Here is an 18,725-nt window from a genome sequence, read left to right as displayed (position 1 = left end):
ACCTGAAACATCGACAGACTAAACAGAAATCGCGAATTTCAAATAGGTTTACGTTAAATGTCACCAAAGTTGGAAGTCACTTTGCTAATACACGTTAAAGCTTAGTATCACATATTTAGCTTGTGTTTTACAGTGAAAAAGACATACTTATGCTTCCATACGGTGACGTCACTTGTAGTTAAAGCTATCCTAGTGTTACGAACGAATTCTGTATCTGTCATAAATTGGAAATATTGTAAACATTGTCTTACGTTTGCGATCATATGCCTTCTTGTAGGTTACTGATGTAGCCTTGCTAATAGCGAGGTACGTTAACGTCAGTCAAATACATATTCCTATTAATTATGCGTTACGGGCTCCTCAACGTATCGCGAGATCCGATATATTTGACATTACATGATATCACAGCAGGCTTTAACCCACATTTCACTGACTTTATCCCACGTTGCTCTCGTTTCAATGCAGTTCTGACAGGCTAGATCCAGAGCAGGCCATCCACCCAGGAAAACACGGCTTTCTTCTTCTTGGGAGCAGATAGATGTGGCGGCTGATCTTTAGACACACTGCCACCTGCAGGCAAGACGGCGCCAATGCATCTCAAATTGCTGTGGTTGCTGTGCAGCAGCAGCAGCAGCAGCAGCAGCAATCTCAGAGAAACATGATCGTAGCGTTTGTTTTTAATGGACCGATAAATAGTCACATTCGATCATATAGTAGTAGGAATAGAAAATAGGAGAAACAAATGTATTATAGAAAAATATATATGAATGGATATTTAAAGGTACAGTGTAGCCTAAACAGGGATTTCATGATGTTACTTTGAGATTGACCATTTACCTAATAATAGTAATGCCATTATCGAAGAGATGATTTAGATTTTTTGCTTTTCATATGTATATATATATATATATATATATATATATATATATATATATATATATATATATATATATATATATATATATATATATATATAATATTGTAGTTGCTGTTCATTATTGATTGTGGTATCTTTAAATGATCTATCTTCTAATACACTAAATGCACAAAGACTGTGAGGCTTATTGACTGACAGCTCAGGGGCTTGATGGCAGATTTTTCTTTGGGGTTTCCATCAATTTCTGATGAAATATGACTATATGTATTATTTATTACAGTTTCTGGCAATAATATCAAATGAAATGTGATAGATGAGTTAACATTTGAAGCATGTTTTATTCAAAAGTTGAATAAAATATTCAAATAAAACATATCCATTGTTTTGATTTTTGTCAGAGAGTAAATATTTTCTTGTTGCAGAATTTTCCCACACCATGTCAGTGTGAAAGCCACTGAAAAACTCTTTTAAATCTGTTTACACACTTTTCTATTGCAAACTCATACCAATATATTTATCTTAATATTATAATGTAAGATAAAAAAAGTGTAACATAACAGTTATTACACATGGCATAGAAACATAGATCCACCAGCCATATTATCCATGAATAAATGCTTATAATGTGATTTGTTGCAGAAAGCAACGTTTCCCAAATACCGCACTTAAGAACAATTTGGAAGGAGTTGTACTTTACATGAGTATTTATAATTCATACAACTTCGTCCTTTCAAAAAGAAATGTTGCACTTTTTACTCCATTACAGCTGACGGCCATGACGTTGGTGACGTGGGTCTGCAGCGGTGAAACTACAATGTTCTGAAGATGGACTACAAAAAAGATCATCTTACGTCGTCCGTGTTCTTAGTGTTGCGTCATTCAGACGACTTAAAACCCGCTTCAAAGTATGACTGTATTAACAAGGTTGGAATAGAAATTAGAAAAATAGAAAAAAGACGTGTCTCCATCACATTTGTCCAAAACTAGAAGGATATTCTTCAAATGCAATATGAAACACAAGAGGCATTCTTTTAAAATAAAAGTTTGTGAATGTTACATGTTCATGTCAAATAAATGAATATAGACCAATATCTCTTTGTCAGATTTGTTTTACTCTTAAAAATTTAAATTATCTTCAAAAATCCAATGTCGGTCGGGATATGTAGAAATAGCTCACTTCTATCAGGTAAAATACATTGTCCAGGTATTGCACAATAACACTTTCACATCTATACATTACTCTCCTGATGGATTCTTCAGTCTTTCAGTCTTCTCCTTTTGGCTGTGCACTTTTCAGCTCCTGAATCAGTGCTGGAAGAGAAAAACAGTGTATAACACCGAATAATGTGTTTAATATTAGCTTAATAAATAAACCTAATGACAACAGACAGCTTGCAAGGTAGCGCTCACCTGTGATAATCTCCTCCTTCACTTTTTGAAGTTCTTGTTTCACTTCTTCAAGAATTTCCTTCAAACACATATAATAATATTATAAGACCGTGGAATTAAAAGTTCTTACTTGCCAAATCCTTGATTAAAGTAATTAAAGTCAATCAGTATTTCAGTATACATATCTATGCAATACCGTGGCACATTAGTGGCATCCTGAACTTTTCTAGCATCTTTGTTCATTATAAACAAAAGCCACAACATTTCCTGTGCCATGAAAATGATGTGGTTTTTGATAACTTAAAAGTTGATTATAAACAAGAAGATGAAAAAGTCATAGCACAGCGCTCTACGGTTAGTCTAGGTGCAGATGCTGTTTTATGTTTAAAAGAGCAACCAACCTGTCTGAATCTTTCCATATCAGGATAATTTCCTCCACCATCAGAGTTCGTTTTCACCACCTTCATCCTAGAATAGAAAAGACCGTTGGCAAAACAGACTTCTGGAGATCAAGAAAGAGCTGGATAGGAGAAGCAGCGTATGTTATTTCAGACAGAAGGTACATAGGCATGACAACATATATATATATATATATATATATATATATATATATATATATATATATATATATATATATATATATATATATATAAGGATTTCACAGGTCAGCATTCAAAGCAAAGAGCACTGAGACGGAGACTCTCAGGACAGGAGAGAGCTGTGGCAGGTGGGACTGATACCTGGACGCTGTGGCGGAGTTAGAGGAGCTAGAGGTGGTGCAGCTGGGGTTGGAGTCCTTCTGATTGTTGGTTATGAATTTGGGCCTGTTTGCAAAAACATGCAGATCCTTTTAGGCAACTGCTAAAATGTTTGAATGTGCATGGATGTCTCAGGGAAGACTGCTATTTGGCACTAAATATTAATAGTATCACGATATTTTGCGTGGAGATATTGTATCGCTACAAGAAACTTTTTGGTCCTAGAATAATAAAATCAATTGTTTTTTCAGTCCACTAGATGGTGCTGTGTGGTTTTGTGGTGAGGTCAGCAGAGGTCCCGGATCAGCGTGATTGGGAGGAAGTTGGTCAAAACAAACATGGAGGTATTGGAGAAAGAAATTAGAAATGCGGCGTTAAATCAAACGTCTGGGTGTCAGGTGTATGCCACATTTATGACAGTGTTGGTCAGTTTGTCTGCTTGACAAAAGGTAATAAATCGCAATACTCAATATATCGCAGTATCGCGATAATTTCGCAGTATCGTGATACTATCGTATTGGGTCTAAAGTATCGTGATACTATCGTATTGGGTCTAAAGTATCGTGATACTATCGTATTGGGACCTCTGGTGATTCCCACCCCTACTAAATATGAGAGCTGCCTGTGGAATGTGATGACTGTATTGATCAATCATGTGGACAGTGGACATTTTATTGATCAGCGTCTTACCTTGGCTTGATGGCAGATTTTTCTTTGGGGTTTCCATCGATTTCTGATGAAATATGACTATATGTATTATTTATTACAGTTTCTGGCAATAAGATCAAATGAAATGTGATTGATGAGTTAACATATGAAGCTTATTTTATTCAAAAGATACCTGTACAGTGACTGTAATGCAGACACGACTCACCTCCTGCTCCTGATAATTTTGATATTGAGGAGTCAGAATCCTCCTGTGGTCATATAAACATGAACCAAAGTTATCATCGACTCTCATCTTAAATCATGCTGCTCCTTCCACAAATGAGAGGAAGCTAAACAAATATGAAATCACTGACACGAGACTTACGTTGTGAGCTTCTACGGTTTTTGAAGCAGGATTATCAGCAGCTTTCCTCCTGTATAAAATAGTTGTATAATAGACATTCAGAAGGCCCTAGCTTCAGATCATCATATACATATCTGTCTTACATGTCTTGTTTGTAACAACGTACCTCCTAGCAAGGATGGCACTCATCTCTCCCATTATACCGTCTCCTCCACCTCCACCAGATGAGGCTGCAGGTTTGGGAGGTGAGGCTGCTCCCTCATCCTGGAAACACAAGACCCCTCTAGTCAAGTTGTTCATAGATCAGCATACTCAGTCTGTCATTTACTAGAACATGGAAACCCAAATGCATCATTTGTGCTTCATCTTTGCTACAGTCTATGCAGCAGAGCGAGTATGCATGAAGGCGTTGGTGGAGTACAAACAGGTGAACATAGCTTGTACCTTACCTTGACTGCTTTACGCAGTTTGGCTCCTAACAGAGCTGCAGCCAGATCGTTTCCACCTCCACTTCCTCCAGCAGGGGGCGGGGGAGGTGCAGGTGGAGCCGTGCCCCCAAGAGGCGGAGGTGGTGGAGGGGCAGGTGGGCACGACCCTGAGGGAGGTGGTAGGGGTGGAGGTGGCGGGGGTGCTGGTGGGCCGGGGGGAGCGGCCGGTGGGGCGGGAGGAGCAGCAGGGGTCTGCATCTCCCTCTCCAGACGCTCCTTGTCCTGCCTCTGGCGCTCTAGTCTGGAAAGACATACATGTTCTAAACGGTTCATTGAAAATCAAGACAGCCAAAGATTAGTTGCAGCCTCAGTGTCGCTTATAATAAACGGTACCTTTTCTGCTGTTCAAGCTCCTGTACAGATGGTCCCGTCTGAGCCACGCCTGAGCAAAAACATTGTTTTGATTAGTGTGTGTGAGTGTAGGCCATTTAAACAAAAAGAAAGGAGAAGATGTCCAGAGAAAACCCAACTAAACCTGAGCCTCAATATCATTTTGATAGCACACATTCATGGTATACATTGTAATAGGTGCTATCAAGTTTATGAAATATCTATATGCAACTACATTTGAGGATGTTAGCTGACAGTAATGTGTCAGCTAACACTCTTTTCATTGAGCACAGCACTCAACATATTGCTTGATTGTGGATGTATTTCCATTACCAACTAGCACAGACAAATATTTTACCTGTCGGGACTATCACAAGAGACATTTTAACAATCGCAAAATCCACTGGTTCTAAAGTGCCCTCTTGCATTGCTGCGTTTACCTGTGCCCGCCGGTGCATTGAGAGCCTCTAATGCATGCAACATGGAGTTGGCAAAAAGATCAGCATCCTCTTTACTGCCAAAGTTCAGCCCCCACACCTGTTTGGGATCCCGCCACTGGTGGAAAGTTGGTGTGGCATGATTATACTTCATCCCTTTGATGATGGGACAGTTGATCACCACCTGGCATGAACAGGAAGCACAAGATAGTGACTGTATTGACGATTTGAGACTTTGGGAGTCATAGCTTATAATGTCATGTACATCCATCCATTTTTTGCCAAAACAAAAACAGCAGAAAAGCCTCAGCTTTTTGTCGGGGCGGTGGGGCATGAACATTTTTCTTCTTCCAAAGTGGGGCGTGACAAAAAAAGTTTGAGAACTACTGGCCTGAGGTGTAAGGGCTGTAATGTGACTAACATCCACTGGGTGGTAATGACACTGTATCGTTCAAAAGGAGAACAGGAAATCATTTCCAATCTGAGCTCCAGTTCCCTGCCACCCACTCATCTTAGCCTCTGATGGTCAGAATTCACTAAACTTGTACAACGCGAAGGTGACTGTCTTGTTGGCGGTGTGTGTATGTGTGTGTGTGTGTGTGTGTGTGTCTTGTACCTGCTGGTCGGCCTGCAGCTTGCGGCCGACCACTCTGAAGGTGTCGGCCGCAGGGTTGTGATAGATCTGGACGCGGCTAAAGGAAGGCCCGTCAGATCCCGCCGGCATCCACCGCTTGTTGCCGTCATCGTACAGCATGACTGTTGCCCTCACTTGACAGATACTGGACTCACTGTGGGACGCAGGAATGATGAGGAACAGATGATGAGATGCAGAGTACAAAACCAAAAGGGTGGAAGGAAGTGGAGAGCAAAAAAACAAGTGCGTATGGTGATATGTCGTGTGGTAGTAGTAGTATAGAAACAGACAACTGAAAGAGGTTCTCCATGAGTTTTAAGGTCACCTGTTCATGGTGTACCTTGCCTCTAGGAAGCATTTATGAATGAAGGGCTGAATAGAATATGGAATAGAACATTAATATTGGGCGATTCACCATTTTTTTTAAAAATATGGTCAAGGTGTGGTCAAGGTTAGACAACAAAGAGACAAATATGGATGTACATCCATAACTCTTTTGGTGTAACGCAATCCCAAGATCTATCTATCTATCTATCTATCCATCTATCTATCTATCTATCTATATAGATAGATAGATAGATAGATAGATAGATAGATAGATAGATAGATAGATAGATAGAGAGCCCTACTCAACAGTAAGTGTTTTCTGAAAAGAAAAACTCTTTCATGGTTGGCTGGTGGAGGAAGTATTCTGATCCTTTACTTAAGTAATACCACAATGTCAAAATACTCTATCGCAAGTTAAAGTGTTGTATTACACGTAAGTAAGGAATAGTAAGGAAGTATCAAAGCAAATGCACTCAATCTGTCGCAGAGTGGCTGCTACACAAATTATGTTTTTACGATTACACCGATACATATTAGCAGACACAATCTAGCTTGTTTTAATAAATTATATATAATGTCATTTTTGAACAAAACATTCAAAAGGTGCAATGTAGTTGTAGAAATAAATGTAGTTACTTCTCTTTGAAATGTCGTAATGTACAGTAGAAGTTTAAAGGAGCATCTAATGGAAATACTCAAATGTACAAGTATCTCAGTACTGAAGTAGATATACATTCAACCACTGTAGAAGTACTAGACATAGGTTGGCATCGGATATGTTATATATGCACTGAGGTCTTTGTAAGACTTAAATGTATTTAATCATTTTGATTGTTGTCAAGAAAAAGTAAAGACATAGAAAATAGAGGTGTGTTAGCAGGAGTAAACTACTGCAAACACTTATTTACATATGTATATACTCTATGAATCATTATGACAGTTTCAGTCTTCTTGGTTTTGCAAAGTTTGTAGCCTGGGGGAAATATTTACTTCCTGCAGAAACGATTCTCATGTGTTGACCACTTCCTGTGCTCAGCAGAACGCTACCTAATATGGACTGCATTGTCTCACCTGTCAGCGATTTAAACCAACTTCTCCAAAGCTATAGACTTTTTAAACATACTCTCTTCACAGAAAATCCAGATAATCCACCTCTGGTATTGTCATTTTTTGTATAAGATGACTGTGAAGCGGAACATGCGCTCCAGACACACAGCAGGAAATGGAGGCAGAACCATACAGCTTTAAAAGTATAGAGTTGATAGAAAGCAGCATCCTACTGTTTTGCATATTTTCACTTATTTAAGCACGATAGTCAACGTGATCTGGGAGAAAAACACAATGTTGAGTAGCATTATCACTGTTATTAAAAAACGACTCACCCCATATTCCAGCTGTAGTCAATATTTGTACCAATCTGCTTCTTCTCATCAACTTGAATCCCCTCTCTCACAAGTACAACCGTCGTCTATTCGATCTAACCTGCTGTCAATCATGCACACCTCCCCTGCTCTCTCTCTCATGACATTGTTTAACACCAACCACATGCACTTCTGCCTTTATATTCTCATTTCCGACACAGGTTTTTTTTTCTCTCTTCCTGTTCTTGTCTCCTTCACTCGTTCGTTTAAATCCTTTTTTTCACACCTCAGTCTTTTGCTGTCTTCATGTGGCATAGCTCTGATTTCTGTCTGCTTTCCTCCTTTCCTTTATTTCATTTTGTATATTTTGGGGGGGGGGGATACCTTTTAGTACAAGTGGTTCCCTGCTGAATGTGTGTGTGTATGTGTGTGTGTGAAGGACGACAAGATATACCCATTTGCACTCTAGTCATGAGTCCTGTTCATATCAATATTTAGACTACGTCAGATAAAGAGTTGGAGGTATCGCATGTGGCGGTTCAGTAAAACTCTGCGTGTTAGTTACGTTATCTAACAGCAGTAGTAAAGAGTTTTATTGTATTCTGAACGTATTAAAATGGACCCAAACAGGATTGGCAGCAGTAGTAATAGTAGAACTGGTAGTACTAAATGTACATTTTGCAGCATGTGGGTCAGGCTTAGTGAAGTGGAGTTGAAGGGTAACGGAAGCCACAAAGAAGGAACTGCCTATTAAAGCAACTCACTGTTGATGTTTTTTTTTTTACGAACGCCATTAAGCTTTTTATCAAATCAAAGGGAAATCAGATGCTGTTGTGTATGCAGTATCAACTGTACTGGACTTGGTGTTCATGTTACTCCATAACAGAGTTATCCCTCTCAGCACTACTAAACACAAGAAGAACTGAGTTTTTTCTGAAGACAACCCTGAGCATAATATCACTAGAAATAAGGTTAAAACTTTACACATATAAGCAATTATACAAAAGTGAACATTCCTGAACAATATTTATCAGTTTTTATCTGAGAAAGCTTCTTATCTTAGTTCAATAGGCAGTTGGATGATTGAGCCATTGATACAACAGTTTAATCAGAATCCATGAGAAGAGAAGCTCCAATGTAATTAATTGGTTCAGTGCATTTCTTAGACTGCATTATGCAAAAGAAGTCATGTTGAAATCTTGTCTTGGACAATGTGCCGGCTGCACACACACTCATGCATGTGTGTGCAGCTCGGAGAGTGGGTGGTGTATGTCATGAGGGTCACTAACCCACCCAGAGGACATGCTATGTTACCTCCCACCCTCAACATGCACATGTCAGAGAGCATCTAGTCCACACACCACAGTGCTTTCCTTTCTTTTTATTTCTGTGTGTGCAAATTTCCCATTTGTTTTTGACAGTTTGACAGTGAAGAGGCCGACTGGAAACTATCTAGCCTTTTAAATCTGATCTCTTGCATCATATACACAATAAATACAACTAAAGAATAGCTGACAGTGGTGACTGTCAGTGAAATGATCAACTGCACAGCGTCCCCTCAGTAAATACAGCACATCCCTATCCAAAGTGAACATATCTCACAGTTTCCAGTGCTAAGAGTTGAGTCAGTGGACAAAAAGCTTGAAATTAGACAGGTCACAAGGCCATTTTTTGTCATGCTCGCACAAAGAAATGCTGAAGCTACCTTTTTACCATTTAATTTCCATGCTGCTGCACACAGGCTTCTGTTTTGCATACAGTTAGAGTGCAGCTCAGGAGGGCAACAACACACAGTACAGCCAACAGTCCCAGCAGGCCTTTAAGGACATCCCATATCATCACACAGTATTAGGAGAGTTATGATCAAAAGGCATCTTTAATCACTGCATCGAAAGAATACACAAACTAATAATGTAAATAGTATGAACTGTTAATGATAATGTGATGTGGGGAGACCCATATAACGCAAAAAAGACTTAACTAGGGGTGTAGCTGTTCCTTTTTAATATACATGAACCACTTTGATAACTTCTTTCTTCCTCCGTGGGACAACATGGACAGTACTATGAAAGGTACAGCTGAAATGTGGGACTATCGAGCCGTAAGCCAGGGCGGAGGTGTGTTTATCCTACTGTACAGTTTGTACACAATCCTCCTGATGTTCTTGGAGTGACCTCTACTACTATTTGCATGATGGGGCTTAGTCTCAAGCTGCATTTGTATTTGCCATGCAGAGTTCAGTGAAATAAGATGCATGCAGTTCATTTCGCTCCTAAGCATGCGCTGACTGTGATTACAATTAGACATGGTCATCAACCTTTTCTGTTCAGCCTTCCCCCAGAATCAGAATCAGAACCATTTATTCGCCAGGTATGTTTACTGACCCAGCATGCACTGGGCCAGTGGCAGGGAGCAACACATCACGTATGTGCAATCATGTAAAGAACACAGTCAACGGACAGCGAGTACTTGAATGTGTGTGTGTGTGTGTGTGTGAATAGCCTTTGTGTGGATTTTTAAAGCTTCATAATCCCACCAAACAATTGCAACAGAAAGAGGCTAAAAGGAGAAAGGGCTGATTTACCTAGCAGTTAATGCTGTGGCTCCTCTCTACTTGTTCCTGTTACTCAAACCGTGCCCTTTGTCTAGGGCCAGGGCTTGGTCCGGGGCTAACATTTGCATGCCAAGGGCCACTTGAATGCGAAGCTCCCCGGATTCTCACTACCTGAAATGCAAAACTAGTGGGGACCAGTTAAAATGGCGCACGCGCACAATCAACACAGGTGTACACCAGTCAAAGTGCTGAGCCTCTTACCTCTTACCCCCCGCCCCCATTCTTCAGAGCTCCAAACCTTCCTTCTCTTCCCAGAGAGTGTTATGGAAATGAGCGCTGTGATTTAGCTGACATACTGTACCTGCAGGTTGTTGACTGATGAGGCTTGGATGTGAGGATTGGAGGAACGGTGATATCTAGGTTGGTCCACACAACTAAAAGTAGTGTCGCTGCAAGGATCAGAGATCGAGTGCGAGATATAAGATCAACAGAAGTAGAAGAAAAAGAGAACTAATTCAAAGGATGCCGAGGTCTTTCCTTGTGAAAAAGAAACGTGGGCCATGTGGAGCATGGCAATGGAAAGAGCCAGAACAGCTTGACTGGAAAGAAGACAACACACTTGGTAAGAATTTGCAGTATCTTCAGAGAGCTTAAGTTTAAATGTCAAAGTGAAGAGGGAACATCCAAGTGAGTTTATTCCTCTAGATCATGTAGTATTGTGTGATTAATTTCATCTTGTTAATTCACTTACAACAATTGTTTTCTTTTATCCTCTTTCAGTGAATGAAATGTCTATGGAGCAGACGCCTTGCTGTCCTGACACCCAACAGCCTGCAACTGTGTCTCCGGCAGTAGTCACCTTAGGGTGTGGGACAGCAGGAATGGTAGTGTCAGCACCTTTGGCAGAATCAGGAGCACCGGAGGCGGACATCAGGCCGGACTGGTCCACACTTATGCTGCGGCGCTCCATCTACCATTCCACTTCGCTGGCACTTCACAGAGCAAAGGTTAGAGACCCCATCTTGTCTTTTCTATAATATGAGCAAGTTGACTTTGCATGTGAATGCTCACCCTACCCACTTTGTGTTATTGTGTATTGATGAGTGTCATAACTGACTGTTGTGAATAGAGACGCTGACAGCTGACTGGAGGAGATGGACTTTGACTGGGAAATGTGGGCTGGTAATCCATGGTGGCAGCAACTTAGCATGTTAGACTGCATTTACCACTACAAGTAAGAAAAAGAGCATACTTCAAAGGGCAGCAAGAGCAGGTTTAAAAGATTACTCGCAGGCAGGACCTGCTATTGACTTGAGCACTTCAGTGGAAAGCATAAAAGATAGAAGAAACACAACTGGAGATTTAAAGCCCCGAATGGACCTATACAGGTCCTTTTTTAAAATTTTAATTAAACTGTGTAAAACATTACAATAATCATGAACAAATATATTGATGCTACACATCAAATTAAACAAGGGAACCTGGGCTACAATAATTAGTCAGCCATTTCAACACAACTCAAACACCAACTAAAATAATTATTAAAATAAAATAGTTATAATTTTGTCACGAGTCAGCCCACTCTGCATGTTTCCGGAACTAGCAGCCCGTAGGTTGGTGCTTTTAGAAAAAGACAAATAGCAAAAAGCAAGACAATTCCACACAGATTCCAAATCTATTCACCAAATCCCTCTGCTGCAAAGCATCACTGAGATATGAACCAAAGAACACAGCAACATAAATCGCTGAGTCAGCACATTTTGAAACTTTATTTTTTTTTGTTGAAAAAATGCATTTCCCCCAGTAAATCCACACTGATACAAGTTTATTTAGCACCATAAGTCATATGAAAGTGAAATATAAGGTTTGCTACATGAAAAAATTCAAATGTCACAGATGCGCGAAAATATGAGCAAATGTGCCGAAATGCAAATTTTGGAAACCTCGCCTGAATTCTCTCTGTACTTTACCCAATCTGACTTTGTTCTGCTTCACTTTTTCAAGTGAAAACAGTGCAGAGAGACTGTTCACATATTGTGCTATGATTTGGAGAGCCTCAGGGCTTCTTCTTCTTCTTCTTCTTCTTCTTCTTCTTCTTCTTCTTCTTCTTCTTCTTCTTCTTCTTCTTCTTCTTAGTGAAGCATCATTTCAAGGAGATAATCATCCTGAAAGTGCTTTTTTCTATAGGCGGACCTGGAACTTCTATTTGTTCTGTGTTTCAATCTTTATTTACTCTTAGCCAGCAACATATATACTAATATTTACACATCTGACCAAAAGCTCACAAGGGTTGCCTTTATTATAACACCAGAATTATTCAAATAGCCCTTGTGGTTGCAGAGATACACCCTTTTTAGTTTGGGTATGCTATTTCGAGCTAAATCCTAAAAAATGCCTTGGGGCTTTAAAGGTTAAATGAGTGTGAAGTCTAGTGACAGGCTAATAACCAAAGTTCACAGAATAACAGCATTCTGCGGGGACAGTAGGCAGCTTAGGAAAGAGAGGAACGACGGCCGACAGCCAAAGTAATGGCCGAGGGCTACAATGAAGGCCAGATGGGCGACTGTTTATTCAGGTGCTGAAAGAGACAGTTACAAATAAGGCAAGAGAAAAATCCTGATGCCTATTGTCATATTCAACAAGCACTTTTGTCTTTCCAGCCCCGGCCCCGCTCCTCCCCCGGATCAGGGGACTTTGTGTGCTCGCTGTGCCACAAGATATTCCCCCTGCAGCGCATGCTAACGCGACACCTGAAGTGCCACAGCTTGGTGAAGAGACATCCTTGTCGATTTTGTGGCAAAGGATTCAACGACACCTTTGACCTCAAGAGGCATATGCGAACACACACAGGTCAGGAATGAACCCTGCTAACACACACACACACACACACACACACACACATTATAAATACTACATTTTTTAAATGTAACTTGAACTATAGCTGTAAAGTAAATGGTGCTCAGTAAAACTCAGTTTACGCTACTATAAGGAACTTTTTATGTGTTGATTTGGGCGGTCCCTGTGGCTGAAAGTTGGAGTGTGGTGTAGAGTCCTTCCGCTTCATTTGAGTTTGTCTGTGGTGGACTGGTCTCTAAAAACAGTCACAGAGTCAGTCAGCCCATGACAAATATTAGCAGAGAGGCAGACTCAGCAGCAACAAACATGAAGCTTTAAACTTTAAATCTGGTGTGAAGAAAATAACTCTGGATTTCATGATTGATTAATCCAAATTGAATATTATTAGGTTGACAAATGAAATATCATGGATGGTTAATGACATGGAACTTGTGAGTGAGTGAGTGAGTGAGTGAGTGAGTGAGTGAGTGAGTGAGTGGGTGAAAGAGTGAGTGAAGTCCACACTCCTGTCCCCGGTCTGTCTGTCTGTCTCTCACCTTAATGTTGCCATAGGCAACACAGTCTGCATTATTCCTTGTGATGCAACTTCATCAATTGATTAGTTGTTTTAGGAGGTCTTCCAACAGCCCTACTCCCTGCATTCATGCTTAAACAAATAATAATCTCAATAAATAAATACAAACATCTGTAGGAAATACCTGATCAAATTCAATGTTTATTAATGAATGAAAGGTTAGGCTGTAAATGTCCTGAAACTTAAATTCTATGCATTGGTTAGTTTGACTTTGACATCACAGTGACATTAGAATTCATAGCATACAATATGCCCCCAAAAACAGATGCACTGTGTTAAGTGTATATAGCGAAATGTTAATTTCCAACACCAGTCCACAGGAGGCTTTTTTTTATAGAATAAAATGTGATGAAATAGAATAAAAAAGAGAATACATCCACAGATACATACATAGATACACACACAAAGTAAAAGTATGCCTTTTATAAACTTATATCAAGGAAACTGTCTGTGGCTTCAAGGCAAACAGAGACAATTAAGCTGTAGGATTTACAGCTATACTGCAGCCAGCCACCAGGGGGCAGTGTAGATGCTTTGTCTTCACTTATGGGGAGCAGCATGATGTCCTTCTTTATACACAGTCTATGGGTGTTTGTAAATGTAAAGGATGCACATGTAGGTCAATTAAAATATCTATAAAATCAACAGGAATTTGTACAATTATAGTTTATTAATGTACAAAACATACAATTGATGTGCTTTTTCAAACACAATAGAAAAAGACTCTTTCCACTGTTCCAACAACCACAAACTAAATAAAGCTGTAATGTACAGAGTTGGATGTTGAAAAACACAGCAATTTTACCTCGGCGATTGTAACTTATTTCAAACTCGACATAAACAACATGAAACTCATCTAAACCGTCTTGGTTAGTTGTTCCACTGCCAGCAGTTGCTCACTGTGGGTTGGTGGAAATAAAGCCGTAACTAGTTACCGGCTCTAGACACTGTTTTCCCTGCCGTTGCCAGTGCAGTCTCAGTGCTATTAATAGCCTGCGTTAGCAGTCTGTCACTGTGCAACAAACACACTTTTTAATTAGGTCTCGTAGATCAAAGATCTGTGAAGATTCAGCAACTAGATTGACAATCGCTTACCGATAATTTACTCAAACAGATGTTGGGAGACTGCTGAGGTGAAATAACTGAACGTTTACTTTACTTACAATTTTGTGGACAGGAAATGCATAGTGCGCATATGATTTGGGATGTTTTGAGAGTGCGGGGATACGCATCAGAATCAGAATCAGAATCTGTTTATTTGCCAGGAATGTTTACACAAACGAGGAATTTTTCTAGGCGGAAGGTGCACACATTAGACATGAGACGTTAGACGAGACAATCAACGACAACAACAGTGCAATGATATTAAATCAAGTATAAGATGAAGTGCTCAGACAAACAGATAACGTAAAAGTAAGTGTATGTTAAAGTGACATGTGTGTTTAAGTTAAAGTGTATGTTAAGTGGCATGAGTGTTTACATATGAAGTGTGCAGGGGAGTCACCGGTAAGAAGAAAGAAAAGAAAGGAAAAATAGTCCCGGGGGTGAAAAAATAGTCAGAAAAGTGTGACTTAGTCCTTGTTTGAATGATCCAAAGACATTGGAATATTCCTTTGTCAGGAATCGGTGATGAAGCATCCTTGGTATTCAGTCGTTGAAGAAACACCCCAACTAAAAGGTGTTGTGTCTCCCTCTGCTGCAGGTATCCGCCCCTACAAGTGTGAGCTATGTGAGAAAGCCTTCACACAGCGCTGCTCTCTGGAGTCCCATATGAGGAAGATTCACAGCGTCCAACAACAGTACGCCTACCGCCAAAGACGCTCTAAGATCTTCGTGTGTGAGGATTGTGGTTTCACCTCGAGCCGCCCCGATGAGTACTTCCTCCATGTGAGACAGTGCCACCCCGGCAGTCCTGCCCTCCGGAGGTACTACCGCCGCCAGGCCCATGAGAACAGCACCTTTGCTCCAGCGGGCAGAAAGCTCAACCCCTATTTGTTGTACTCAAGCCCTGCATACTACATGTAGGGCTCTTTCCCATTCTGAACTACATATAAGTCATTCATAATGACAGAGTAAACAGACCATTTGTTATTTTAAATGAATTTTTGTGAATTTTTGTATTCAACTGTGTTCCACTTTTCACTTTTTCTTCTGTGTTCATTAGTCAATTGTTTTTAATGCAAATTACTACTTTTTATCCACTGCTTTTCTCACTTGTAGTGTTTTTGTATATTTTTTTTCCTGCACTAAGTTTGTTGTTATAATAAAAATGAATCATCAAAATGTTTTCTTTCTGTTTTTATTGTTATGATGTTGTTTTGTTTGGTGTCCTGTTTTATTGTGAAGTCCTTGTCTTGTGCGTCCTCTGTGTTCCTGCACTTCCTCCCCTGTGATCGTCCGTGATTGTCTGTCTGCCCTGTTCCCTGATTGTGTATTCCTTTCACCTGTGTTGCCCTCATTGTTTCCACCTGTTCCTCGTTACCCTCCTCTTGTATTTAAACCCTGTTTGTCTCCTGTCCCCTTGTCGGGTTGTACTGGTCCAGCCATCATCCAGCCATCATCCAGCCATCATCCAGCCATCATCCAGCCATCATCCAGCCATCGCTGCAGTACTCTGTGTGGAAGTGCAGCAAGAGAGCCAACCCATTTGCAGACCCCTCCCATCTCCACCAGCAACATGTCTAATGCCGTTCGGTTTTGCCAGGCCATCCGACTGGCTTTGTCCAATTGATCATGTAACCCCTCTACCGCATCTTTAGTATAATTGATCAATCTTTGTTGGTTACAGTATATCATTTATTCCAGAATTGTCCTCAGCATTAAGACTTAAAGGTCTGTATTCAGAATTTCTATTAAGTTTGGTCCTTAAAACTGATAAGGTAATTATTGTAGGTGATTTCATCATTTCAATATTCATGTGGATGTCGGCAATGGTGGCCTAGATTCGATTGGCTTCAGTCAGAGAGTACAGGAACCCTCTCACTGCTTTAACCACACCCTGCTGTTGCTAGATTTAAGGAAGCGATTCCTTCTGTGTTTGATTCATTACCATGTCTCAATATAACAGAGGACTCCAGGGAGGTATTCTTCATACGTGGCTCAACAAAGTCAATCAAATGTCCTAATCTCCATCTTAAATGAACGAGATGATTGACATCAGGCTATCTCGGTTTCTCCACGGCTGATCCGTGCTGAAACCAGACGATAGTCATCTGGATAAATGCGCCCGCTCCTCTGCAGAAGGGATAATAATCGAGCACTGACACCACGATGTTCTGTAGTACAGTACAATGGCAAATAAACTCAGAGGAACCTTTTTTTCTCTCCGCTGAGAAGCAGGAGATGATCATGAACGCATGTGAGGAAGTCAATACCATAATCATTTACAGCAAACGCGTTGCGAATATTCACAACGTTTTTGCAACGTTGTTGGTGTGAACGCAGCTTAACGCCGCCCCCGCTGCGAGACACAAGCGTCGCAAATATATCTAAACATAGCGTCATTTAAACTATATCTCCATATAAGTTAAATGCGTCAGTGTTGGGAAAATGTATCGGCTAATTTTAAGCGCTTTATCACCCAAATCAATCAGATTATATTTATTTAAATGTGCCTGCTGGCAGTAGTATACAAATAAATATATACTTATGAGGATATATGTACTGTATGCGCAATACATGTACAATATGTGTATATTCATGTAGGTGTAGATTACCATATAACTAGGAGTTTGAATATGTGTATGGGCGGATCAGTATGTATGTATTATTCATAATCAGAAATTCAATTAATTGAAGCAATGAAAAGAAATTGTGTGATTCCCTGTATTCTTATCACGATCACCTTAATCATGTTCTACAATAATGAATGAATGAATATATACTTAATCCCCAAGGGGAAATTTTATGTCAAGTAGCAGCCATTTACACAGAAGATAAGATATAAAAACAACAGGGATGAAAGATATATAAGATATATACAATACTAAAAAAAATAACAATAAAATAGCTGGATAAAAGAAAGAACAGCGTATTAATTTAGGAATTAACTTAAACAGTAGAAGTGCAAGAGTGCAAGTATGTATGTGTGTATTAAGTGTGTGAGGTGTAATTAAAAATAACGGCAACAACAAACAATAGGAGAGTGCAAAAATGCAAATAATGTATGTAATATAATATGTTAAGTGTGAAGTGTAGATAACCATAAACATGTGCAGTGGTTAATCTACAGAGGATCTGGCAAGCGGTGACTTGTTGTAAAGTCGTATTGCCGTCGGTAGTAATATACTTGATATGTATGGTGTACTAATAACACTGTCATATAATTATGAGCGCTTTCAACACATCCATAGGTTTCTTAAGCGCTAAATAAACTTAAGAACAGCGCAGCCTGCAGCGGTGATAGTCTATGCATACGTCTGTGAGACGGGTGATTGGCTGCGTCTGTGGTGATCAATGTCCGCGGCTCGAGAAGCTCGTAAATAAATGATTCCTTGTCGGCAGAATGGATAGCGCTCGTACAGGAAGTCATCATGATGTGAGAACGGATCTTGTCGATCTGGAAGAACTCTCTCTCTATAAAACTAATATAACTAATATCGCTCCTTCATCAATGAGGAAAGGAGCTGCCTTTTCTGTCCGGTGGGAGTGGCCAGCTTATCCAGTGAAGTTCAGTTAGCCTGCGCGGGAGCATGTTTAAATTTTTGGCTGTGTTGCTATGGTGATTTTTCTAAACTTGCTTCGAGGAACCGAAAAGCCTGACCTACGACATCTTATCCTGACAATTAGCCGGCTAAGTCAGGAAGCCAGGTACGAAGAATAGGGCCCTGTGCTAACTTTAGTCTGTCTCAATGTATTTTTATCTTAAGTAGGTTGGAAAAACTGACTGGTACAGAGAAATATCCACACATTTGAAGAGTTGTACAAATCACATGTAAACGGGATCATTGGGAGGCTGCCTGAGTTGGAGTTTCAGCCGTAATATCTACACATTGACAGATGTATGTATGCTTTTACAGATTTGTCAACACATTTACAAATCTCCACACGCATGAGAATCTAGTCTGATTATGCACACACAGGTTCTGAATACACATTTGCAGATTCCTGTACACATTCATAAATCTCA

At 40.1% G+C, this 18,725-nt stretch overlaps 2 protein-coding genes across 2 annotated transcripts; one reads left to right on the top strand and one right to left on the bottom strand.

Moving 5' to 3' along the window:
• Positions 1–1,562: 1,562 nt before the first annotated feature.
• On the bottom strand, positions 1,563–7,774 carry LOC306754030 (vasodilator-stimulated phosphoprotein-like). The gene is made up of 13 exons (XM_079237942.1): positions 7,635–7,774; positions 5,908–6,079; positions 5,295–5,475; positions 4,858–4,906; positions 4,486–4,765; positions 4,203–4,300; positions 4,058–4,106; positions 3,899–3,941; positions 3,715–3,757; positions 3,007–3,090; positions 2,668–2,734; positions 2,288–2,345; positions 1,563–2,188 (listed from the first exon to the last, which is right to left on the bottom strand). Exons 1-13 carry the CDS (start codon positions 7,637–7,639, stop codon positions 2,142–2,144), a joined length of 1,176 nt encoding a protein of 391 aa, XP_079094068.1. The 5' UTR covers positions 7,640–7,774; the 3' UTR covers positions 1,563–2,141.
• Positions 7,775–10,689: 2,915 nt separating this feature from the next.
• Positions 10,690–15,622, top strand: LOC306754029 (putative transcription factor Ovo-like 1; the record flags this gene model as incomplete). The annotated part of the gene is made up of 4 exons (XM_079237941.1): positions 10,690–10,789; positions 10,948–11,174; positions 12,828–13,017; positions 15,300–15,622. The coding sequence occupies 4 exons, from the start codon at positions 10,690–10,692 to the stop codon at positions 15,620–15,622; spliced, it is 840 nt and encodes a 279-aa protein (XP_079094067.1).
• Positions 15,623–18,725: the final 3,103 nt, after the last annotated feature.

Source organism: Taurulus bubalis, assembly GCF_910589615.1.
Source record: "Taurulus bubalis genome assembly, chromosome: 2".
NCBI lineage: Eukaryota > Metazoa > Chordata > Actinopteri > Perciformes > Cottidae > Taurulus > Taurulus bubalis.
This window is presented reverse-complemented; position numbering and strand designations above follow the sequence as displayed.

Bases quoted from the DNA above. Each gene is read 5' to 3' on its own strand.
- LOC306754030 (XM_079237942.1), bottom strand. The intron at 4,766-4,857 runs GTACCGTTTATT...ATGTCTTTCCAG, and splicing joins GAGCTTGAACAGCAGAAAAG to ACTAGAGCGCCAGAGGCAGG. The intron at 3,758-3,898 runs GTGAGTCGTGTC...ATATTTCATCAG, and splicing joins AAAATTATCAGGAGCAGGAG to AAATCGATGGAAACCCCAAA.